Source organism: Pan troglodytes, chromosome 2, assembly GCF_028858775.2.
Source record: "Pan troglodytes isolate AG18354 chromosome 2, NHGRI_mPanTro3-v2.0_pri, whole genome shotgun sequence".
Classification (NCBI taxonomy): Eukaryota; Metazoa; Chordata; class Mammalia; order Primates; family Hominidae; genus Pan; species Pan troglodytes.
In genome coordinates this window covers 53057317-53080077 of record NC_086015.1, presented here as the reverse complement: position 1 = coordinate 53080077, position 22761 = coordinate 53057317, and the positions used below count along the sequence as shown (strand labels likewise).

General features: G+C 47.4%; 2 protein-coding genes across 10 annotated transcripts in view; both read left to right on the top strand.

Moving 5' to 3' along the window:
- The window catches only part of QRICH1 (glutamine rich 1), a 64444-nt gene extending 47247 nt beyond the window's left edge, over nt 1–17197 (top strand). For 5 of the 6 annotated variants that reach the window (XM_009445431.5, XM_009445432.5, XM_063805113.1 and 2 more), the window contains 6 exons: nt 334–488; nt 2410–2524; nt 13669–13777; nt 14124–14275; nt 14624–14714; nt 16258–17197. In XM_009445431.5, the coding sequence (XP_009443706.1) occupies nt 334–488; nt 2410–2524; nt 13669–13777; nt 14124–14275; nt 14624–14714; nt 16258–16450 (815 nt within the window). In that variant the 3' untranslated portion in view covers nt 16451–17197. 6 annotated transcript variants of the gene reach the window in all.
- A 233-nt stretch (nt 17198–17430) lies between these two features.
- On the top strand, nt 17431–22609 carry IMPDH2 (inosine monophosphate dehydrogenase 2). 4 transcript variants are annotated; one of them, XM_009445469.5, is made up of 15 exons: nt 17444–17653; nt 18106–18154; nt 18380–18481; nt 18590–18664; nt 18998–19204; nt 19864–19951; nt 20025–20224; nt 20302–20392; nt 20492–20587; nt 20845–20916; nt 21642–21785; nt 21870–22014; nt 22108–22251; nt 22332–22415; nt 22506–22609. In XM_009445469.5, the coding sequence occupies exons 1-15, from the start codon at nt 17556–17558 to the stop codon at nt 22525–22527; spliced, it is 1617 nt and encodes a 538-aa protein (XP_009443744.2). In that variant the 5' UTR covers nt 17444–17555; the 3' UTR covers nt 22528–22609. The 4 variants fall into 4 exon arrangements, with proteins under 4 accessions (XP_516452.4, XP_009443744.2, XP_009443745.2 ...); XM_516452.9 differs by lacking the exon at nt 20845–20916 and having other exon boundaries at nt 17431–17653; XM_009445470.5 differs by lacking the exon at nt 18590–18664.
- Nucleotides 22610–22761: the final 152 nt, after the last annotated feature.

Below are 22761 nucleotides of genomic sequence, written 5' to 3'. Positions count from 1 at the left end.
TGACCTTGTGTACATAATAAGCAGGATATGTGGGGTTTGCCCAAAACCAGGCATTTTTAGACATACGGGTTTCAGGAGTTGACCCTACCAGACCTAAGCAGAGTGGCTTCTGGGAGGAAATGGGAACCAGGGATAGGCACTCAAGCCCTTCTTTCTTGGCATTAGGCTCATATACTCATGTTATAGGCCAGTTCTGACATTACAGGCATGAAACATTCTAGTAGATAACAAGTGAGCATTTCTATCCCAGCACCCTGATGGGCAGTATCTGTTCTGAGCCTTCCAGATATGGACCCCCAGGACCTTCATTCATTTTGGGGGCTTCCGTTGCAGGGCGCCAACTGCTGCGATTCCAGGAAGATCTCATCTCCTCTGCTGTGGCAGAGTTGAATTATGGGCTCTGTCTAATGACACGGGAAGCTCGAAATGGAGAAGGTGAACCCTATGACCCAGATGTGCTCTACTATATTTTCCTGTGTATTCAAAAGGTAGGAAACAGATCTTCACAAGAACATGTTTGAGCTGTGTTCCTATTGGATGTTTGCTAGTTTAGTTAATAAATTGATAAGGAAGAAGTTAAAATAAGGAAGTTCTCTTTCAGGTATACAGTGAGTTTTAAAATACACATTTGTTGTTTTTTTTTTTTAAGTTTTAAAAACCTACATGTTCACTTTAGAAAATAAGAGCTGGGGCCGGGCGCTGGTGGCTCACGCCTGTAATCCCAGCGCTTTGGGAAGCCGAGGCAGGTGGATCACTTGAGGTCAGGAGTTGAAGATGACCAGCCCAGCCAACATGGTGAAACCCCATCCACTAAAAATACAAAAATTCGCCAGGTGTGGTGGTGCACTGCCTATAATCCCTGCTATTTGGGAGGCTGAGGCATGAGAATCGCTTAAACCCGGGAGGTAGAGGTTGCAATGAGCTGAGATCACAGCATTGCACTCCAGTCTGGGTGACAGAGCGAGACTCTGTCTCAAAAATTAAAAAAAAAAAAAAGAAAAAAGAAAAAAAATAAGAGCCAGGCAAGATGTCTCACACCTGTAATCCCAGCACTTTGGGAGGCTCAGGCAGGAGGATCGCTTGAGCCCCAGGAGTTTGAGACCAGCCTAGGCAACACAGTGAAACCCCATCTCTACAAAAAATTAGCTGGGTATGGTAATGCATGCCTGTAGTCCCAGCTACTTGGGAGGCTGAGGTGGGAGGATTGCTTGAGCCCCAGAGGTTGGGGCTGTAGTGAGTCATGATTATGTCACTACACTCCAGCCTGGGTGACAGAGTGAGACCCTGTCTGAAAAACGAAAAGAAAAAAAATTAGCTGGGTGTGGTGGCACACACCTGTAGTCCCAGCTATTTGGGAGGCTGAGGCAGGAGGATCCCTTGAGCTCAGGAGTTCGAGGCTGCAGTCAGCTATGATTGTGCCATCACACTTCAATCTGGTCTACAAAGCAAGACCTTGCCTCTTAAAAAATAAATACATAAAATAAATAATAAAATAGGAAAACAAACATTATTCATCCTACTACCTAGAGAAACTTCTATTACATTATTGGTAATTACCTTGACTTTTTTTTTTTTTTTTTTTGTAATTCACAAAGCATTTATGTAACACTTTTCTTTTTGTTAAAGTAAACCTGATTTTCATGAAGGTAATTTATTCAAAACAGAGTCTTGTGCCAGCATAGAGGTTTTCTTCTCATTGTTCCCTGCACTAACTACTTATTTGAAGGAGTCTAGCTAGAATAATATACCAATGTAGTTAGGTTTCCAGGACATCTGTGGTGAAGCATAACAGAAATTTGCAGACTGGCAGTTCAAGGGAGCAGAGGTGGATTTCTTAGTGTTTGAAGGCTCTTGAGGAGAAACCCACAGTATAATAGAATAGGGCTTACTGGTTGGGACTTACTCTGTTGCCTAGTCTTGAGAAATGTCTGCCTCCTAGTTTTTTCCTCTCTTGGTGGTCCTAACCTAAGTACTATGTGAATTGCTTTACATGCTTTCATTCTATGCTCTCCCAGTCCTGGAAGGCAGATACCATCATCTCCATTTACAGGCAAGGAAACTGAGTCTCAGAAATTAAAAGACTTGCACATGTTGTTTAACTTATACAATATCTAATGGAAGGCTGACCCCAGAGCCTATTCATGATTTTTGCTAACACAAAACAATGCCTTTCTTGGGTGAAATAGCATTCACAACATCTGCCTTATTTACCCAACTCTCAAGAATGTCATGAGAATCAGTCACATGAGCTTAGGCACACTATGGAAGTGTCACATGCTGGTGCCTTGGTTTGTTGAGGTGTGAATGGGTAGGGAAGGATAGTAGTACTGGTAGAAAAATATATTTATTTCCCCTGAAATCCTTGTTCAGGAGACTACCAATAACTTCTATTAATTGTCTTTCTTTTAGTATCTTTTTGAAAATGGAAGGGTAGATGACATTTTCTCCGATCTTTATTATGTTCGGTTCACGGAGTGGCTACATGAAGTTCTGAAGGATGTTCAGCCCCGGGTCACTCCACTTGGTAAGAGTCTCCCTTGTCCTTGGATATCTTTCCTACCTGGATTTAAGAAAGATCAATAGCTTCTGTGGTTGGCTATGAAAAGCATGTGGGTGAGGGGGATATAAATCCCAGACTGCAGCAGCATTGGCCACTGTGCTACTTGCCCTGATAGGGAAGAGGCACTGCTCACCAGAGAAGCCTGCTGGTTCCAGTGTGGGAAGGACACAGGAACAAGCAGAACTAGCGGGGTAGTTACTATCTTTTTTTTCCTATTAAAATGTATTGATTAAAATTAGAATCATAACAATTAAGGATTATGGACAGTTTTATCTGTAGAGCATAATTTTTGCTTTACTCACAGGCAGCCTTCTGGACAGCATGTTCTATTGGAACAAAAGCATAGGTTATTCAGTGTTTTTCTTTGTTCTTAAAAAAACATGGTCTTGGTATGTTGCTGAGATGGGCCTCAAACTCCTGAGCTCAAGCGATCCTCCTACCTCAGCCTCCTGAGTAGCTGGAGCTATAGGCATGCGCTACTCTGCTCAGCTATTTTTGTTTTGTTTTGTTTTGTTTGAAACGGAGTCTCACTCTGTAGCCCAGGGTGGAGTGCAGTGGCGCGATCTTGGCTCACTGCAGCCTCCGCCTCCCAGTTCCCAATTCAGGCAATTCTCCTACCTCAGCCTCCTGAGCAGCTGGGATTACAGGCATGTGCCATCATGCCCAGCTAATTTTTGTATTTTTAGTAGAGACAGGCTTTTGCCACATTGGCCAGGCTGGTCTCAAACTCCTGACTTTGTGATCTGCCCACCTCGGCCTCCCAAAGTGCTGGGATTACAGGCGTGAGCCACCACCGTGCCTGGCCTATTTTTGTTTTTAATAGACTTTTTTTTTTTGAGACAGAGTTTTGCTCTTGTTGCCCAGGCTGGAGTGCAATGGTGTGATCTTGGCTCACTGAAGCATCCACCTCCCAGATTCAAGTGATTCTCCTATCCCAGCCTCCCAAGTAGCTGGGATTACAGGAGCATGCCACCACGCCTGGCTAATTTTTGTATTTTTACTAGAGACAGGGTTTCATCATATTGGTCATGGTGGTCTCGAACTCCTGACCTCAGGTGATCCGCCCACCTCGGCCTCCCAAATGCTGGGATTACAGGCATGAGCCACCACGGCCAGCCAATAGACTTTATGTTTTAGAGTACTTTTAGGTTTCCAGAAAAATTTAGCAGTAAGTACAGAGAATTTCCATTTAACTCCTTAAGTATATACCCTCACACACAGTTTCTCCTATCAATAGCATGTTGCGTTAGTGTGGTACATTTGTTATAATTGATAAACCAATATTGATACATTATTGTTAACTATAGTTCATAGTGCTATGAACTATATTATTGTGTTGTACGTTCTGGTTTACATTCTGTATCTGTTGTACATTCTGAGTTTTGATGAATGTATGATGACATGTGTCACCATCATGGTGTCATATAGAATGTTCACTGCCCTAAAAAATACCTCTTCTGGGCCAGGCATGGTGGCTCAGACCTGTAATCCCAGCACTTTGGGAGGCAGAGATGGGCTGATCACTGAATATTGGGAGTTCAAGACCAGCCTGGCTAACATGGTGAAACCCCATCTCTACTAAAAATACAAAAATTAGCCAGGTGTGTTGGCAGGTACCTGTAATCCCAGCTACACAGGAGGCTGAGGTAGGAGAATCGCTTGAACCAGGGAGTCGGAGGTTGTGGTGAGCCAAGATTGCGCCACTGCATTCCAACCTGGTGACAGAGCGCGACTCCGTCTCAAAAAAAAACACAAACCTTTTCACCTGTTTATCCCTCCCTCCCCCAGATATCCTGAAAACCACTGATGTTTTTACTATCTTCACAGTTTTGCCTTTTCCAGAATGTCATATAGTTGGAATAATTCGGCATGTGGCCTTTTCAGATTTGTTCCTTTCATTTAGCAATATGCCTTTAAGATTCCTGTGTGTCTTTGGCTGGGTGCAGTGGTTCATGCCTATAATTCCAGCACTTTGGGAGGCCGAGGCATGTGGATCACAAGGTCGGGAGATCGAGACCATCCTGGCTAACACGGTGAAACCCCGTCTCTACTAAAAAATACAAAAAAATTAGCCGGGTGTGGTGGCGGGTGCCTGCAGTCCCAGCTACTCGGGAGGCTGAGGCAGGAGAATGGCATGAACCTGGGAGGCAGAGCTTGCAGTGAGCTGAGATCATGCCACTGCACTCCAGCCTGGGCGACAGAGCAAGAGTCTGCCCCGTGCCACCCGCCTCCCCCCCCCCACCCCCAAAAAAAAAAAAACAGAGTCTGGGCGCGGTGGCTCACGCCTGTAATCCCAGCACTTTGGGAGACCGAGGCAGGTGGATCACTTGAGACCAGGAGTCCGACACCATCCTGGCCAACACATAAAACGTCTCTACTAAAAATACAAAAATTGGCTGGGAGCGGTGGTTCACACCTGTAATCCCAGATAATCCCAGAGCTTTGGGAGGCTGAGGCAGGTAGATCATGATATCAGGAGATCGAGACCATCCTGGCTAACACTGTGAAACCCCGTCTCTACTAAATACAAAAAATTAGGTGGACGTGGTGGCATGTGCCTATAGTCCCAGCTACTCGGGAAGCTGAGGCAGGAGAATTGCTTGAACCAGGGAGGCAGAGGTTGCAGTGAGCTGAGACCACGCCACTCCACTCCAGCCTGGGTGACAGAGTAAGACTCCGTCTCAGAAAAAAAAAAAAAGGACTAGCAGCTGGTTGCAGTGGGTCACACCCATAATCCTAGCACTTTGGGAGACCGAGGTGGGAGGATCAGTTGAGCCCAGGAGTTTGGGACCAGCCTGGTCAACAAAGTGAGACCCCCATCTCATTCATAATAAATGTCTAGGCTGGGCCTGGTAGCTCACACCTGTAATACCAGTATTTCGGGAGGCCATGGTGAGAGGATTGCTTGAGCCCAGGAGTTCAAGACCAGCCTGGGCAACATGGTGAGATCCTATCTCTACCAAAAAATAAAACACACACACACACACACACATATTAAATATCTGACCAGATACCTCACCAAAGAAAATGCATTGATGGCACATGAGTATATGAAAAGATGGGCTGGGTGCGGTGGCTCACGTCTGTAATCCTAGCACTTTAGGAGGCCAAATGTGGGTGCATCACTTGACGTCGGGAGTTCAAGACCAGCCTGGCCAATATGGGGAAACCCATATCTACTAAAAAAAATACAAAAATTAGCTGCGTGTGGTGGCACGTGCCTGTAATCCCAGCTACTTGGGAGGCTGAGGCAAGAAAATCACTTGAACCCAGGAGGTGGAGGTTGCATTGAGTCAAGATCACTTGCCACTGCACTCCAGCCTGGGCAACAGAATGAGATTCTGTCTCCAAAAAAAAGATGCTCTCATCAGGTGTCATCAGAGAGTTGCAAATTGAAGTAATGAAATACTACTGTACATTTATTAGAATGGCAGAAATTCAAAACACAGACAGCACCAAATGCTGACACAGATAGGGAGTAACATGTCATTTATCGCTTGTGGAAATGCAAAAAGACACAACCACTTTGGAAGACAATTTGGCAGTTTCTTACAAAAGTAAACATTGTTGCTTTATGATGCAGCAGTTGCATTCCTTGACATTCAGAGAAGTTTAAAACTTGTGTTCACGCAAATATCCGAGTTTTAATCCCTGTTTAATTTAATAAAATACATTTATTAAAATGTATGCTGCTTTACCCTTAAAAAAGAAACTTACTGGTTAGACAAATTTTTTGAGTGCCTACTATGTGCCCGGCAGTCTGCTAGGTGCCGGAGAATATAATATAGCAGTGAAGAAAATGGAGCTTGCACTATAGTAAGGCGAGACAGTGTATAAATAAGTAAGTTAACTCTAGTACTTTGTCTTTTTTTTTCCCCTCCTTTTTTGTGGAGAGCAAGGTCTTGCTGTATTGCCCAGGCAGGTCTCCAACTCCTGGGCTCCAGCTATCCTCCCACCTCTGCCTCCCTAAGAGCTGGGATTACAGGCGTGAGCTGCTGCGCCTAGCAATTTAAGTACTTTGAAGAACAGAACACAAAGGAATGGAAAGTGTTAAGAGTATTACAAGGGAGGGCTATTGTTGGAACAGAGACATGAGTGACTACATCACTCTACATAATTTGGAAGTTTTCAAGCCAAGTATGGATATGCAGACTTCACTTTTCAGTCTGTTATTATGGAAGTTTCAAACATAAATAAAATAAACAATAGATTAATGAATTCCCCCATGTACCCATTTTCCATGGCAAATCTTTTTTTGTTGCTGTTTTTTGGCTTTTGAGACGGAGTCTCACTCTATTGCCCAGGCTGGAGTGCAATGGTATGATCTCGGCTGACTTCAACCTCCGCCTCTGGGGTTCAAGTGATTCTCATGCCTCAGCCTCCCAAGTAGCTGGGAATACAGGCATGTGCCACCACGCCCAGCTAATTTTTTTGTATTTTTAGTAGAGACAGGGTTTCGCCATGTTGGCCAGGCTGGTCTCAAACTCCTGACCTAAAGTGATCCGCCTGCCTCAGCCTCCCAAAGTGCTGGGATTACAGGCATGAGCCACCGAGCCTGGCCTGTTGCTGTTTAATTCCTTTTTGTTTGTTTTTGTTTGTTTTTAAGTTTATTTTTTCCATTTTAAACCTTATGTATACCACCACCTGTTTCCCCTCTCCTGTATTGGAAGTAAATTCCAGATACTTTATCTATACTTTTTTTTTTTTTTTTTTTTTTTTTGAGGTGGAGTCTCTGTGTTGCCTAGGCTGGAGTGGAGTAGTGCAATCTCAGCACACTGCCACCTCCACCTCCTGGGTTCAAGAAATTATCGTGCCTCAGCCTCCGAGTAGCTGGGATTACAGGCACCTGTCCAGGCTGGTCTCGAACTTCTGGCCTCAAGTGATCGGCCCGCCTCGGCCTCCCGAAGTGCTGGGATTTCAGGCATGAGCCACCGGGCCCAGCCTATCATACTTACTTACTTATTTATTTATTTACTTATTTATTTGAGACAGATCCTCACTCTGTTGCCCAGGCTGGAGTGCAATGACACGATCTCGGTTCACTGCAACCTCTGTCTGCCAGGTTCCAGCGATTCTCCTGCCTCAGCCTCCCTAGTAGCTGGGATTACAGGCATGTGCCACAACACCCAGATAATTTTTATATTTTTAGTAGAGATGGAGTTTCACCATGTTGGCCAGGCTGGTCTTGAACTCCTGACCTCAGGTGATCCACCCGCCTCAGCCTCCCAAAGTGCTGGGATTATAGGCGTGAGCCACTGCGCCTGGCCCGGTTATGTCTTTTAATATTTACTTTTTATTTATTTATTTATTTTTTTGAGATGGAGTCTCACTTTGTCTTCCAGGCTGGAGTGCAGTGGCACGATCTTGGCTCACTGCAACCTCTGGCTCCTGGATTCAAGCAGTTCTTCTGCCTCAGCCTCCCAAGTAGCTGGGACTACAGGTGCATGCTGCCACACCCGGATAATTTTTTGTATTTTAGTAGAGACGAGGTTTCACTGTGTTGCCCAGGCTTGTCTTGAACCTCTAACCTCAGGTGATCCACCTGCCTCAACCTCCCAAAGTGCTAGGATTACAGGCGTGAACTACGGAGCCCAGCTCATACTTTAAAAAATAATTTTAAAAAATGGCTGGGCACAGTGGCTCATGCCTGAATTCCCAGCACTTTGTGAGGCTGAGGTGGGCCGACCACGAGGTCAGGAGTTCGAGACCAGCCTGGCCAATTATGGTGAAACCCCATCTCTACTAAAAAAAATTACAAAAATTAGCCGGGTGTGGTGGTGGGAGCCTGTAATCCCAGCTACTCGGGAGGCTGAGGCAGGAGAATCACTTGAACCCAGGAGAGGCGGGGTTTGCAGTGAGCCGAGATCACACCATTGCACTCCAGCCCAGGCAACAGTGCAAGACTCAGTCTCAAAAAAAAAAATAATTAAATAAATCAACAAAAAAGGTAAATCCATAATGTAATTAAAATCTACCCTTTATTAGGCTGGGCGCAGTGGCTCATGCTTGTAATCCCAGCACTTTGGGAGGCCGAAGCGGGTGGATCATGAGGTCAGGAGATCGAGACCATCCTGGCTAACACGGTGAAGCCCTGTCTTTACTAAAAATACAAAAAAATTAGCTGGGCGTGGTGGTGAGTGCCTGTAGTCCCAGCTATTATGGAGGCTGAGGCAGGAGAATGGTGTGAACCCGGGAGCTGAGCTTGCAGTGAGCCAAGATCGCGCCACTGCCCTCTAGCCTGGGCAACAGACCGAGACTCCGTTTAAAAAAAAAATCTACCCTTTATTAAAATTGTTAATAGTCTTATAAATTTCATTATTTTGATTTATCTGAATCAAGGTCAAAATTAAGTCTACATATTGAAATTGGCTGTTGTGTTTTTGTTTTTGTTTTTTCTTGAGACGGAGGCTTGATCTTGGCTCACTGCAACCTCCGCCTCCCAAGTTCAAGCAATTCTGCCTCAGCCTCCTGAGTAGCTGGGATTACAGGCGCGTACCATCACACCCAGCTAATTTTTGTATGTCTGGTAGAGATGGGATTTCACCAGGTCAGGCTGGTGTGGAACTCCTGACCTTGTGATCTGCCCGCCCCCTGGCCTTTTTTTTTTTTGGATACAGAGTCTCTCTCTCTTGCCCACGTTGGAGTTCAGTGGTGCAATCTCGGCTCACTGTAACCTCCGCCTCCTGGGTTCAAGTGATTCTCCTGCCTCAGCCTCCAGAGTAGCTGGGACTACAGGCGCCTGCCACCACACCCAGCTAATTTTTGTATTTTCAGTTGATACAGGGTTTCACCATGTTGGCCGCGCTGGTCGCGAACTCTTGAGCTCAGGCAATCCGCCTGCCTCAGCCTCCCAAAGTGCTAGGTTACAGGTGTCAGCCACCTTGCCTGGCCTTAATATTTACTGTTCATCTTTAATTGCCCCCCTCCCTTTTGTCTTACAGTATATTCATGGAAGAAACTAGCCTTTGAAATTGTCACACAGTCTAATTTTTGCTGATAGCACTCTGTGGTGTAGTTTAACATGTTCTTTTTTCCCCATGTATCTACAATTGATTGGTAATTGAATATACAGATTGATTCCGGATTTTTTGTTTTGTTTTGTTTTTGGCAAGATTACTTCATAGTTGGCCTTTTTTTGATCACAGTGCCCATAATGTCTGAATCCATTGATTCTTTATGGGTTGCAAAACAGTATTCTAATGTTGTTATTACTTCATAATTACTTGGAATATAAAGATAAACTTTCCTTTTTTTTTTTTTTTTTTCTAAGAGACGGGGGTCTCGATTTATCACCCAGGCTGGATTGCAGTGATGGGAACACGGCTCACTGTAGCCTGTAGCCTCAACCTCCTGGGCCCAAGCGATCCTCCCACCTCAGCCCTCCATGTAGCTGGGGGCCATAGGCACATGCCATCATGCTTGGCTAATTTTTGTATTTTTTGTAGAGATGGGGTTTTGCCATGTTGCCCAGGCTGGTTTCGAACTCCTGAGCTTAGGCATTCCGCACACCTCGGCCTCCCAAAGTACTGGGATTACAGGCATGAGCCACTGTTCCTGGCCCTAACTTTCCCTCTTTAACTCTTTGGGTTCATAATGGTATAGATTGTATAGAAGAGGAAGGGTTAACAGCTGTTTTTTTTGTTTTGTTTTTTCTTTTTTTCTTTGCTTAGCCAGTTTTCACAAAAATGAGTTAGTTCATCAGCTTCTCTCAGTGATGTCCAATTAAGGTTTTCTTGTTTTAAGAGTCATTGTGAATTTACAGATTTAAACATATTTAATGAGATTCAGCTCTTTGCAGTCATCTTTACTGATGCACAAATGTCCCATCATTGGCCATTAGAAGCCTCTTTAAATTGACCCCTAAGTCCTTTTGACATGACCCTAGTTGTCTTTCTTGATTTCTGATTTCACAGAATGTTTAGTCCCATCTTGGACATTTCTTGTTCTAGTGTAGAATCCTTCAGTTCTGGAGCCTGGTTCCTTTTATTGGGGAATGGTATTTCAGTGCCTTACTCTGTATGCCAGGGGTGCTTATTGTTCCTAGATTGGTCTTTGTTTCTAGGATCTTCAGTGGGCAGAACTAGAAATTGTTTTTAAAGATAAAATACATCATTTTGGTGCCTGTAGTTCAGATTCAGAACTATAAGGCTAATACCTAGGTTTTTTTAAATCTATATAGCCCCTTACTTCCATGCTAGGAGCCCTGGCCCTCAGTCAATAGAGTCTGTTTTATTTTATTTTGATTTATTTTTTTATTTTGAGACAGGGTCTTGCTTTGTTTCCCAGGCTGGAGTGCAGTGGCACAATCTTGCCTCACTGCAACCTCTACCTCCTGGGCTGAAGCAATCCTTCTACCTCTCAGCTTCCCAAGTAGCTGGGACTACAGGTGCATACCACCACATCTGGCTAGTTTTTGTTTTTTTTTTTTTGTAGAAATGGGGTTTTGCCATGTTGTCTAGGCTGGTCTCAAACTCCTAGGTTCCAGTCATCCACCTGCCTTGGCCTCCCAAGGTTACACCCATGAGCCACCATGCCCAGGCTATTTTAGTTTTTCTTACAGGGTCTTGCTTTGTCTCCCAGGCTGGATGGAGTACAATGTCATGATCATAGTTCACTGCTGCCTCACCCTGTTGGGCTCGGGCTGGGACCCAGGCTCAAGCCATTGCACTCAGCTGTTTTTTGTTTTTTTTTAAGGTTTTTGTATTGACAGGGTCTCCCTATGTTGCCCAGGCTGGTCTTGAACTCCTGGGTTCAAGCAGTCCTCCTACCTTGGCTTCCCAGTGTGCTGAGATTATAGACATTAGTAACCACGCCCAGCCAAGTTTATTACAAATTGTAGAGAAGAGAATAAAATTAGGGAAGTGACATCAGAGGGAGCAAGTGGCAGAGCGAACCCAGAGAAGTGGAACATGCCAAAGTATGGCAATAATTGTTTCCAGGAGAAAAATTATTTTTTAAAAAAAGGAAGGCCAGGCGTGGTGGCTCCCGCCTGTAATCCCAGAACTTTGGTAGGCCGAGGTAGGAGAATTGCTTGAGCCCAAGATTTGAAGACCAGCCTGTGCAACATAGCAAGACCTCATCTCCACTAAAAATCAAAAAAATTAATCGAGTGTGATGGTGCACACCTGTGATCCCAGCTACTAGGGAGGCTGAGGTGGGAGGATTCCTTGAATCCTTCTTTGCTGAGAAGGGCTGTTTTCTGCTCATCCTGGATCTTGGGGGCTTCAGATATGTCTAAGAGCAGGAAAGCTTTTCCCATTGCCACTGGGTCACAAAATAGCCGAAAAGTAGACAAAAAATAGAGTCAGAACTGCCTTAAAGAGATGGAAATGCACTATTAGAGAGCCAGCTTTGTTCTGGCAAGAGCATAGAACACAGAAGAGGAGTGTATCGGGCAGAATGTTCTTTTTTCTGCTTCCAGGAAGTGTCACACACTGTGCTTGCTTGGAGAATCCCGAAACCCTGCAGGAGAATACTGTTGCCTGCTCCTATCTCATTATGCACCCAGTGCACAAACATGTGCATACTGACTGACTTCAGCACATGAAGGGGCTTGGTAGTCATTCAAATGTCATCTTTCTTTGGTGCAGACCTGGCTGACCAGGGCTCTTATTCAAATTATTGACCTTTGACTGTGCCTAGCTCTGGGTTCACTTATGAACCAGGGTCTTACAGTAACACCAGCCCTGTGGGGGGGATCTTGTAATAGTTCAAATACTGGCATATTGGCTAGGCGTGGTGGTTCACGCCTGTATTTCTAACTGCTCAGGAAACTGGTAGGAGGAGTCTTTGAGTCCAAGAGCTCAAGGCTGCAGTTAGCCATGATTGTGTCACTGTACTCTAGCTTGGGTGACAGAGCGAAACCTCATCTCTTTTTTTCCTTTTTTTTTTTTTTTTTTTTTTTTTTTTTGAGACAGGATCTCACCAGGCTTAAGTACAGTGGTGCGATCACGGCTCACTGCAGCCTTGACTTCCCAGGCCCAAGGAATCCTCCCACCTCAGCCTCCCTGGTAGCTGGGATCACAGATGTGCACCATCACATGACTAATTTTTTTGATTTTCAGTGGAGATGAGGTCTGGCTATGTTGCCCAGGCTGGTCTTCAACTCTTGGGCTCAAACAATTCTCCCACCTCAGCCTCCCAAAGTTCTCGGATTACAGGCGTGAGCCACCATGCCTGGTCTTCCTTTTTTAAAAAAAGATATTGTAGAAGAGACCCTGTATCTTAGCTAATAATAATAATAATAATAATAATAATAATAATAATATCCCCCAAAGAGTATCAGTCTCTTTATCTAGAGAAGAAATGGCAATAGCCGGTTTTTTTGTTTTTTTTGTTTTTTTGTTTTTGAGATGGGAGTCTCGCTCTGTTGCCGAGGCTAGAGTGCAGTGGTGCAATCTCGGCTCACTGCAAGCTCCACCTTCTGGGTTCACACCATTCTCCTGTCTCAGCCTCCCGATTAGCTGGGACTACAGGAGCCCGCCACCACACCCGGCTATTTTTTGTGTTTTTAGTAGAGACGGGGTTTCACCATATTGGCCAGGATGGTCTCAATCTCCTGACCTCGTGATCCACCCGCCTCGGCCTTCCAAAGTGCTGGGATTACAGGCATCAGCCACTGCGCCTGGCCGGCCTTGCTTTTTAGAGACAGTTGAGATGAGAGAAGACTTGGTAAGGGCAAACGGGCTTGCATGCCAGTTCTTTGGGTCCTGGACCACCTTTGAAAATATGCAAAGCTCTGTACACTCTCAGAGAAGTATGCATATATGCAGAGTTTGGTTTATAGTTTTCTATACTTCACTGTCTCTGAGGGCAGTCTTTTTGCCCTGTGTTAGCCTTGGATTAGAGGGTAACAACAATCATGTAAGGCTGTGGTTCTCAAGTGTGGTGTTAGAAGTGCTCATCATCAGGTTCCACCTCAGAAACAGATTGGGACCCAGCTATCTGTGTTTTAAGAAGCTTTCCAGATGATTTTTGCCACACTTTAGGGAGAGTCCCCTGATGAAATTTATACTCCTGTGTGGTCCTTATGCTTCACACATCCCATATTGTGCCTTTGAGAGACCACCTGCCATCCTCTTGTTGTGACAGTACTCTATTCCTCCTAGGCTATGTCTTGCCCAGCCATGTGACTGAGGAGATGCTATGGGAGTGCAAGCAGCTTGGGGCTCACTCCCCCTCCACCTTGCTGACCACCCTCATGTTCTTTAATACCAAGTAAGTGTTCTAGAGGCTCCACTGCTGGCATCTGTCCAGTGAAGAGTGTGGAAACTATCCAAGAGGCCTTCTGAATTCCTCTGACATATATTTGAGAAACTGGGCTACTGAAAGCCCTAACCCCACTTGGCTGCATTTTATTTGGTAACCAGTGAGGCAAACACCCTTGCCAGACCCCTACCATCCATCTTGATGTGGTTCCTGCATTGGACACTGCTTGGGTATGGGCCTGCCCAGATCTTGGGAATGTGGGCAGTGGCTCCTCTGAAGCACCAGTGGGCAGAGGATGAGTCATGGTATCCTCCCGGCACCCCTCCCTCTGCCTTGCATTTTACTTGTGATCCAGGTACTTCCTATTGAAGACAGTGGACCAGCACATGAAGCTGGCCTTCTCCAAGGTCTTGCGACAGACAAAGAAGAACCCCTCTAATCCCAAGGATAAAAGCACGAGTATCCGGTACTTGAAGGCCCTTGGAATACACCAGACTGGCCAGAAAGGTAGGGAAAGGAGGCAGGGATGGCAAAAACAGGTGCTACTTGTCCTGCCCTGTCCTGCCCTTGTGCCTGTGAGGCTAGTGATAAGTGTAAAGGTTGGGATTTGCTGGATAAAATTCTCCACTCCCTTCTCCCCAGCCAAAAATTCCAAACTTTCCTCCTAGAAGCAGAGAAGCCCCAGACAGAATAGCTGCCTCTTCCCTTAGTAGTCACTGCCCATGCCTCATACCTTCCCTCCCCCGACCCTGTATTTCCTAGTTGGGCTGGCTGAAAGCCTAAGGTTCCTGATCTGGGCCTGAGGTAAGGCAGTCTGATGCCAGGTCTGTGGTGGTGGGGATGTGTGTTTTATAGTTACAGATGACATGTATGCAGAACAGACGGAAAATCCAGAGAATCCATTGAGATGTCCCATCAAGCTCTATGATTTCTACCTCTTCAAATGGTGAGGCTTTATTATGACTTGCTGTCCATGTGTGCGCATGTGTGTGTATGCGTGTGCATGCTCACTTGTGTGATCACTTATCATAGGGGAGAGGCATTCTCTAGTCCCAAACCAAGTATTAAAAACACTTCCAGAAAGCTAAATTTAGAAGCAGCCTTGCTCTGGCTTTCCAAAGGTGTGTGATGTGCCTAGCACTGATAGAAAAAGGGGTCCCGGGTCCCTACAGTCACCTTTCATGAAAAGGGTATGAAGGTACAGAGAATCTACCTTCATCACATATTGAGCATGGCCCTGCTTCCTGACCTTGACCTTTTGTCACTGCCACCATTAATCTAGGTGAGACTCCTCTCAGCTTTTTCTCCCTTTTGCCCCTTCAATGGTTTCTCATTACATAGTAATTCTTTTATGGCAGACAACTCCTTTGATGCACTCCCCCTTGCTAACCTCATGTCTGTGGAGCTCTTAGTTCCCTAGCCACACTAGCTCCTCTCCACTCAAGGACATCATATTATGCCTCTTCTCAACTTAAACACAGCTTATCAGGGAAGCATTTCCAGATTCCCCACCTCTTTCCTGTGGCTCTTTCCTCGGTAGCACTTATCACTGTTTTTTATTTTGTATTTGTTTAACTTTAATTGCTACCTGTGTCCCCTCCTATCTGTAAGCTCCATGGGTAGGAAATACTTTTCCTGCCCATTTTTTTAAATGTCAGCACCTAGTGCTGACCTGGCACTGGTAACCCTTGAATAAATCTTGAATGGATGGATGAATAACTGTTAGAGGATACAGCATGCCAAGTACTTAATAGAGGTACAGCACAGTTCGGGGGAGGGGAGTGAACCCAAGTTTAGGGCCCCAGTGTAATGGCCATCATTATTGGGTAGAAAACACAACATGAGGCTGGGCACCGTGGCTCACGCCTGTAATCCAAGCACTTTGGGAGGCCAAGGTGGGTGGATCACCTGAGGTCAGGAGTTCGAGACCAGCCTGGCCAACATGGAAAAACCCCATCTCTACTAAAAAATACAAAAATTAGCTGGGCTTGGTGGCTTGTGCCTATAGTTCCAGCTACTCCAGAGGCTGAGGCAGGAGAATCGCTTCAACCAAGGGGGCGGAGGTTGCAGTGAGCTGAGATCACCCCACTGCACTCCAGCCTGGAGACAAGATGCCATCTCAAAAAAAAAAAAAAAAAAAAAGCGCAAAGACTTGGAGATAGACGCTTTGAGCAGTGAAGCTGGCTTCAAGTAGGATAAGGATAGACTCACATGAGTCCATGAGAGCCCTAGGCTGGTGCAGTCAGTGATGGATCACAGCTGGTTTGTGGGAAGGAGGGGCAGAGAGGAAGTAACCCAACATTTGGGGGATTTGCAGTAGTCCCAAAGGAGGACCAGGATGTAGTGTGTGGTGGCTGCATGGAATTCAGTAGCTGTGCCACAATAACTTGGGGCCTTACTGTTTGCAGACAGCATCTGTCTAGGAAGTTCAAGGTGGGAGGGTTGAAGTTATATTGGTGGTACCCAACTTTTATCCACATATTCTTCAGCCCCCAGAGTGTGAAAGGCCGGAATGACACCTTTTACCTGACACCTGAGCCGGTGGTGGCCCCCAACAGCCCAATCTGGTACTCAGTCCAGCCTATCAGCAGAGAGCAGATGGGACAAATGCTGACGCGGATCCTGGTGATAAGAGAAATTCAGGAGGCCATCGCAGTGGCCAATGCAAGCACTATGCACTGAGATGCCTTGGCCATGGCACAAGAGAAACCAGCCAGGAAAAACCAGACAGACTTTCACACTAAAGAAGAGGCCTCCATTTTTTTTTCTTTTTTTTTTATTGGTGTAGTTACGAAGCCTTTCAGGCTGCTTCTGTTTAAAATATAAAAGAAAACTTTGCCCCCTTTGCATCTTCATAAACCTGCTGCAGCAGACTCCTCAGCCGATGGTGGCTCTGGGTTTCCTTGAGTGTCATATGTCCTAGAAAGTTGCTGGCTGACTCTTTTTTGTCTGGGGCCTGGGGAAAGGGCTTGGACTGTGAAAAGAAATGTGGCCCCTTTCCATCTTCAAGAGAGATGGAATTAATGGTGGATGGACCCTGCAGGGAATCTCCCCAGCCAACTTCCACTGGGCTGACAGACTTTGCTGACCACAGGGGAACGATGTTCTTTTCTTTCTTCATGCTCAGACATAAACTTAGCATCTTAATGGAAGAAAAATGAGGGGAACTTCAATTATGATTTATTAAAGACAATTTCTATTACACCCTCCTTTATGACAAGTGACATTTTAGATGTAAAAGTAAAAACTTTACCATGCCTTTTTTTTTTTTTTTTTTTGGCCTAACATTGAGGCCTTAAAACCTGAGGCTCCTGTGCCTGATGGAATTCTTGTAACATACACTTGTGTATCATATAAAGATACCACTCTGTTTCTCTTATGTATTCTTACTCTAGTTGTTTATTAAGAATGACAAGCACGTCTTTTCAACATGTTAGTGAACAACGTCTCTTTATTTTGGGGAGGAGCCCGGCGGGACAGTAGAAGTAAAGCCTTGCCTGTTAATTGAACTGGCCGAGGTCCTGCGGGGAGTGTGGGGTGGGACGTGAAGTGGCAGCTCCTCAGTGACAAGGCCACTATGTGCTATACGCATGCGCTGTTTCTTCAGCGCCAGCTCCGCCCCCGCCGCAGCGAGGCGGGTCGCTTCCGCCCGCGCGCACTACGCCCTGACGTCAGCGTCGCGCGCAGCGCAGTGACGAAATCGGCTGGTTTATATTGGCGCGGCCCAGACGGCAGAGGTCTCTGCGGCGCGGTCCTCGGAGACACGCGGCGGTGTCCTGTGTTGGCCATGGCCGACTACCTGATTAGTGGGGGCACGTCCTACGTGCCAGACGACGGACTCACAGCACAGCAGCTCTTCAACTGCGGAGACGGCCTCACCTACAAGTGCGGGCCTATGGGGCTCACCTGGGCGAAGAGAGGGGCGGCACCCTGGGGAAAAGGCCAGATGGGCGCTTCCGAGAGCCTTCTTGGGCGTGGGCGTGGGCGTGGGGGACAGGTTTCGGGAATTGGCCACCCACCTCCGGGGCTCACTTTGAGACATCTGGAGCGGTGCTTGGGTTACGGATAAGCATCTCAGTAGTGCTTGGAATCTCAGGCCGGAGATTCCATGCTCCAGACACATGGAATTGTCAGGGTGCCAGGAGCAGTGATGACAGCTCGGTGGCAGAAAAGGTCCCCTGTACCCATTTCCACCTTGTGCTGTGCCTGTGACACACAGACTTTGTCAGTGCCGCTCTCTGCTCACATGCGTTACGGGTTGATTGATACATGGGGATGGAGTCTCATGTTGCCCTAAGCTGAGAGCTTTACTCCCAATTCACTCCCTTCCCTCGCAGTGACTTTCTCATTCTCCCTGGGTACATCGACTTCACTGCAGACCAGGTGGTGAGTATGATCAGGAATTGGGTCCTGAACATCAAGGTGAGCTAAGGTGCTACTGTCACCTGGTCTCTGGGCTAACTCACCAGATTGGGCTTGGGGGTGGATTTTATGGGATCATGTTGCTTGTTAGCATGCAGGTCATACAAAAGTGCCTTTTTGTGGGGGACTCAGTAACACCTTGAGGTGTAAGGGATGCTTTCCCACACTGGTTGACGTTTGTCTCCTCAGGACCTGACTTCTGCTCTGACCAAGAAAATCACTCTTAAGACCCCACTGGTTTCCTCTCCCATGGACACAGTCACAGAGGCTGGGATGGCCATAGCAATGGCGGTGAGCCCCATGGGGTGTGGGGGAAGGAGCAAGGACTCCATCGCCTTTCCCCAAAGGCATTCAGTCCTGCTTCTTGTCACTTAGTAGTAGTCTCTTTTTATCCTGTAGCTTACAGGCGGTATTGGCTTCATCCACCACAACTGTACACCTGAATTCCAGGCCAATGAAGTTCGGAAAGTGAAGGTCAGAAGGGCAAGGATCATTAGCAAGCGCTCCTGGGAATTGCACTGAGGTGGGGTGGGGTGGGAGTAGGGGTTTATTCTATTAATTTAGTATTCTTTCTTCCCACCGTGGGGTTCAGTTACTGAGAAGACCCTGAGATTCTGTTTCTTAAAGCAGCAGCAATAGACCAGGTGTACAGTGCCTCCAGCCTACCCATGTCTCTAAGATGTGTTGGTGTGATTTGGTCTTGTGGCACTGCCAAAGGGATCAATAAGCAGAGACCCATGCTTCAGATCAAGAGCCTGATGAAAGTAGTTCAAAGATGCGATGCCCTTTCTCACCATCCCTTTCCAGAAATATGAACAGGGATTCATCACAGACCCTGTGGTCCTCAGCCCCAAGGATCGCGTGCGGGATGTTTTTGAGGCCAAGGCCCGGCATGGTTTCTGCGGTATCCCAATCACAGACACAGGCCGGATGGGGAGCCGCTTGGTGGGCATCATCTCCTCCAGGGACATTGATTTTCTCAAAGAGGAGGAACATGACTGTTTCTTGGAAGAGGTGGGTGCCACTGGCAGAGTAGATCCAAGCTCTAGCAGCCCAGGTTGAAGACAAGGGGCTTCTGTTGTCTAAGACATCTCTGATAGCCTCTCTCTGGGAAAGGAGTGTCAAACCAAGTTTCTGACTCCTTTATTGGGTTCCTGCATCCTTTCCCCACCAGAGGCTTTCAAACTGCCCAAATGCTTGCTAGCATTCATGCTTTGTTCTTTTAAACCCCTAAGGTAGGGGCAGTGCTTGAGGTCTGCCCTGATTTTCTTGCCATTGTTCCTGTGTTGTCCTCCTTATTCCATAGTATAAGAGGGTGCTCCCTGTGCCATGTTGTCCTTTCTACTCATCCCTCACTCAATACCATACTGCTAAGAATTATTGGGATCCCTTGAGGAAGGGTGTTTTGGGTGTGAATGTATGAACGTGGTGGTCCATAGAACTTCACCCCTGTAATCTCAGTACTTTGGGAGGCTGAGGCAGGCAAATCATGAGGTTAGGAGTTTGAGACCAGCCTGGCCAACATGGTGAAACCCCGTCTTTACTAAAAATACAAAAAATTAGTTGGGTGTGGTGGCGCGTGCCTGTGATCTCAGCTACTTGGGAAGGAAAGAAAAGAGTTAACTGGTCATAGTCGATGACTGGCCCTTCTTCACATCTCACCTGCCACGTAGATAATGACAAAGAGGGAAGACTTGGTGGTAGCCCCTGCAGGCATCACACTGAAGGAGGCAAATGAAATTCTGCAGCGCAGCAAGAAGGGTAAGTCCTAGAGCTGGGAAAGGGCCTGGAACTAATGCCTAGGGTCCTGATTCATGTCCTGCCCTGACCACAGGAAAGTTGCCCATTGTAAATGAAGATGATGAGCTTGTGGCCATCATTGCCCGGACAGACCTGAAGAAGAATCGGGACTACCCACTAGCCTCCAAAGATGCCAAGAAACAGCTGCTGTGTGGGGCAGCCATTGGCACTCATGAGGATGACAAGTATAGGCTGGACTTGCTCGCCCAGGCTGGTGTGGATGTAGTGGTTTTGGTGAGCTGCTACACAGGTGGGTTGGGGCAATAGGGGCAGCTGCCACATCACAGTCTGAGACTTACTTCTTGTCCTAGGACTCTTCCCAGGGAAATTCCATCTTCCAGATCAATATGATCAAGTACATCAAAGACAAATACCCTAATCTCCAAGTCATTGGAGGCAATGGTAAGGCAAGATTGTGCCCTGAAGGATGTGTGGTGGGAGTGGGTAAGCTGGGCTCCCACCTTAACCTTCACATGAGCATTTTCCTTTCCTTCACCATAGTGGTCACTGCTGCCCAGGCCAAGAACCTCATTGATGCAGGTGTGGATGCCCTTCGGGTGGGCATGGGAAGTGGCTCCATCTGCATTACGCAGGAAGGTAAGAATATACTTTGATAGGGCCCACAGAGACCCCAGTTTCAGGCCCCATACACCTTGGAACCAAGCACTCTTATGGGGACAATAGAGCCCTCCAATGGGGGCAACCCTGGGGCCAAATTGGCCTCTTGGATGGGTGACATGGCTGGAAGCAAGACAAGGTCTTGTCATCCATCACCTGCCACTCCCTTGCCTAGCCTGGCCTTCTTGCTCCTGCTCTGCACCTTCTCTAAACTCTGGTCTGTTTGTTTTATTTAGTGGCTCCCAAGATCCCTCCAGACATAAAGTCCCACAGCCCCAAATGCCCTTCTACTGTCACGGGTTGCTATAGTAAGTCCAGCCCGGCCCACTGGCCCGGCCCAGCTGCCCACTGCCCGGCTGCTTGGTTGACGTAGCTGTAGCTCCCGGGGTTTGTGGTGCTGATGGGTGGGCAAGGCCAACTGATACACAGACCATGGTTTGGGGGTGGTGCTCAAGAACATAGCTCCCTCTTCCTTCTGGGGTGCTGATAGGGCAGGACCTTATTCCCTAGGCAGGACCTTTTCTGCCCACATCTTCTGCAGTAGGCATAGCTCAGGGACCAACTCCTTTGTGTGGTCCTTGCTCTCCCACACAACCACTGCCTGCTCCACACAACCACAGCCTGCTCTCCTACACAACCACTGCCCTTATCTTGCCTGAGCTGCCCACCATTCAGGGAGGAAGGGCTGGGCCTGACCTCAGTGCCTCTGGGGACTAACTGCACGGTGACTCCTGCCCCATCTGATACCAGCTGGACGGGGGCTTTCCCGGCTGCTAAGACTGCATGTGCCTGAGGCTGCCCTGGGCACTGCACACATGCACGTGCACATGTGGGGGTGAGTAGAGGTCAGCACAGCTGTTTGTACTATTTAAGGCAGATGTGGCAGCAGCCATCCCAGACACGTCTGTTCCTCAGCCAAGCTGCAGTCCTGATGCAGATGTAGCCAAAAGCTCCTGGGTCCTAAATATGGCCACAGGGTCCACTGCCTGTCCCCATTAACCCTATCCACCCATGTGTTCCTCCATCTCAACAGTGCTGGCCTGTGGGCGGCCCCAAGCAACAGCAGTGTACAAGGTGTCAGAGTATGCACGGCGCTTTGGTGTTCCGGTCATTGCTGATGGAGGAATCCAAAATGTGGGTCATATTGCGAAAGCCTTGGCCCTTGGGGCCTCCACAGGTGAGGCCCAGTACCCATGAAGGCCAGTGGGACCCCTCCCTAGTGCTGCTTAGGCTCTAACCCAAGCACTCCATCTGTCCGCAGTCATGATGGGCTCTCTCCTGGCTGCCACCACTGAGGCCCCTGGTGAATACTTCTTTTCCGATGGGATCCGGCTAAAGAAATATCGCGGTATGGGTTCTCTCGATGCCATGGACAAGCACCTCAGCAGCCAGAACAGATATTTCAGGTGGGACAGGCAAGCCAGTTACCCCACCCTAATCCTGCACTGACAGTCTCATCTCTGCTGTGACCTTGCCCGTGTCTCTGCCTCTCCCTGCAGTGAAGCTGACAAAATCAAAGTGGCCCAGGGAGTGTCTGGTGCTGTGCAGGACAAAGGGTCAATCCACAAATTTGTCCCTTACCTGATTGCTGGCATCCAACACTCATGCCAGGACATTGGTGCCAAGAGCTTGACCCAAGTCCGGTGAGCTTGGGGAGCTGGGACATGGGTAGAGGGGCTGGTCCAGGGCCAGCTACCCACATTTGACCTCTGCCCTTCTTCAGAGCCATGATGTACTCTGGGGAGCTTAAGTTTGAGAAGAGAACGTCCTCAGCCCAGGTGGAAGGTGGCGTCCATAGCCTCCATTCGTAAGTCACCCTGTCCTTGGTGGGGCCTCTGCCATACCTCATGCCTCCTTTCTCCTGCCCTCACCTCACAGGTGGTCCTTCTGCCTGCAGGTATGAGAAGCGGCTTTTCTGAAAAGGGATCCAGCACACCTCCTCGGTTTTTTTTTCAATAAAAGTTTAGAAAGAAAAAAGTGATGCCTGATCTTTCAACAGACAGGTGGGGCTCTGTAGCTGCCACTACCACAGATGCACACAAAAACAGCACCCTCATTTCCAGGGGGAGCCTCAGGCCCCGAGATAAATGTGCTCCATGGACCTGGAAGCGGGTAGTTCCAGGTCCAAAAAGTTCCTCCTGAGGCTGCTCACA

Bases quoted from the DNA above. Each gene is read 5' to 3' on its own strand.
- IMPDH2 (XM_009445469.5), top strand. From the start codon at position 17,556: ATGGCCGACTACCTGATTAGTGGGGGCACGTCCTACGTGCCAGACGAC. The intron at 19,952-20,024 runs GTAAGTCCTAGA...CCCTGACCACAG, and splicing joins TCTGCAGCGCAGCAAGAAGG to GAAAGTTGCCCATTGTAAAT. The intron at 21,786-21,869 runs GTGAGGCCCAGT...ATCTGTCCGCAG, and splicing joins GGCCCTTGGGGCCTCCACAG to TCATGATGGGCTCTCTCCTG.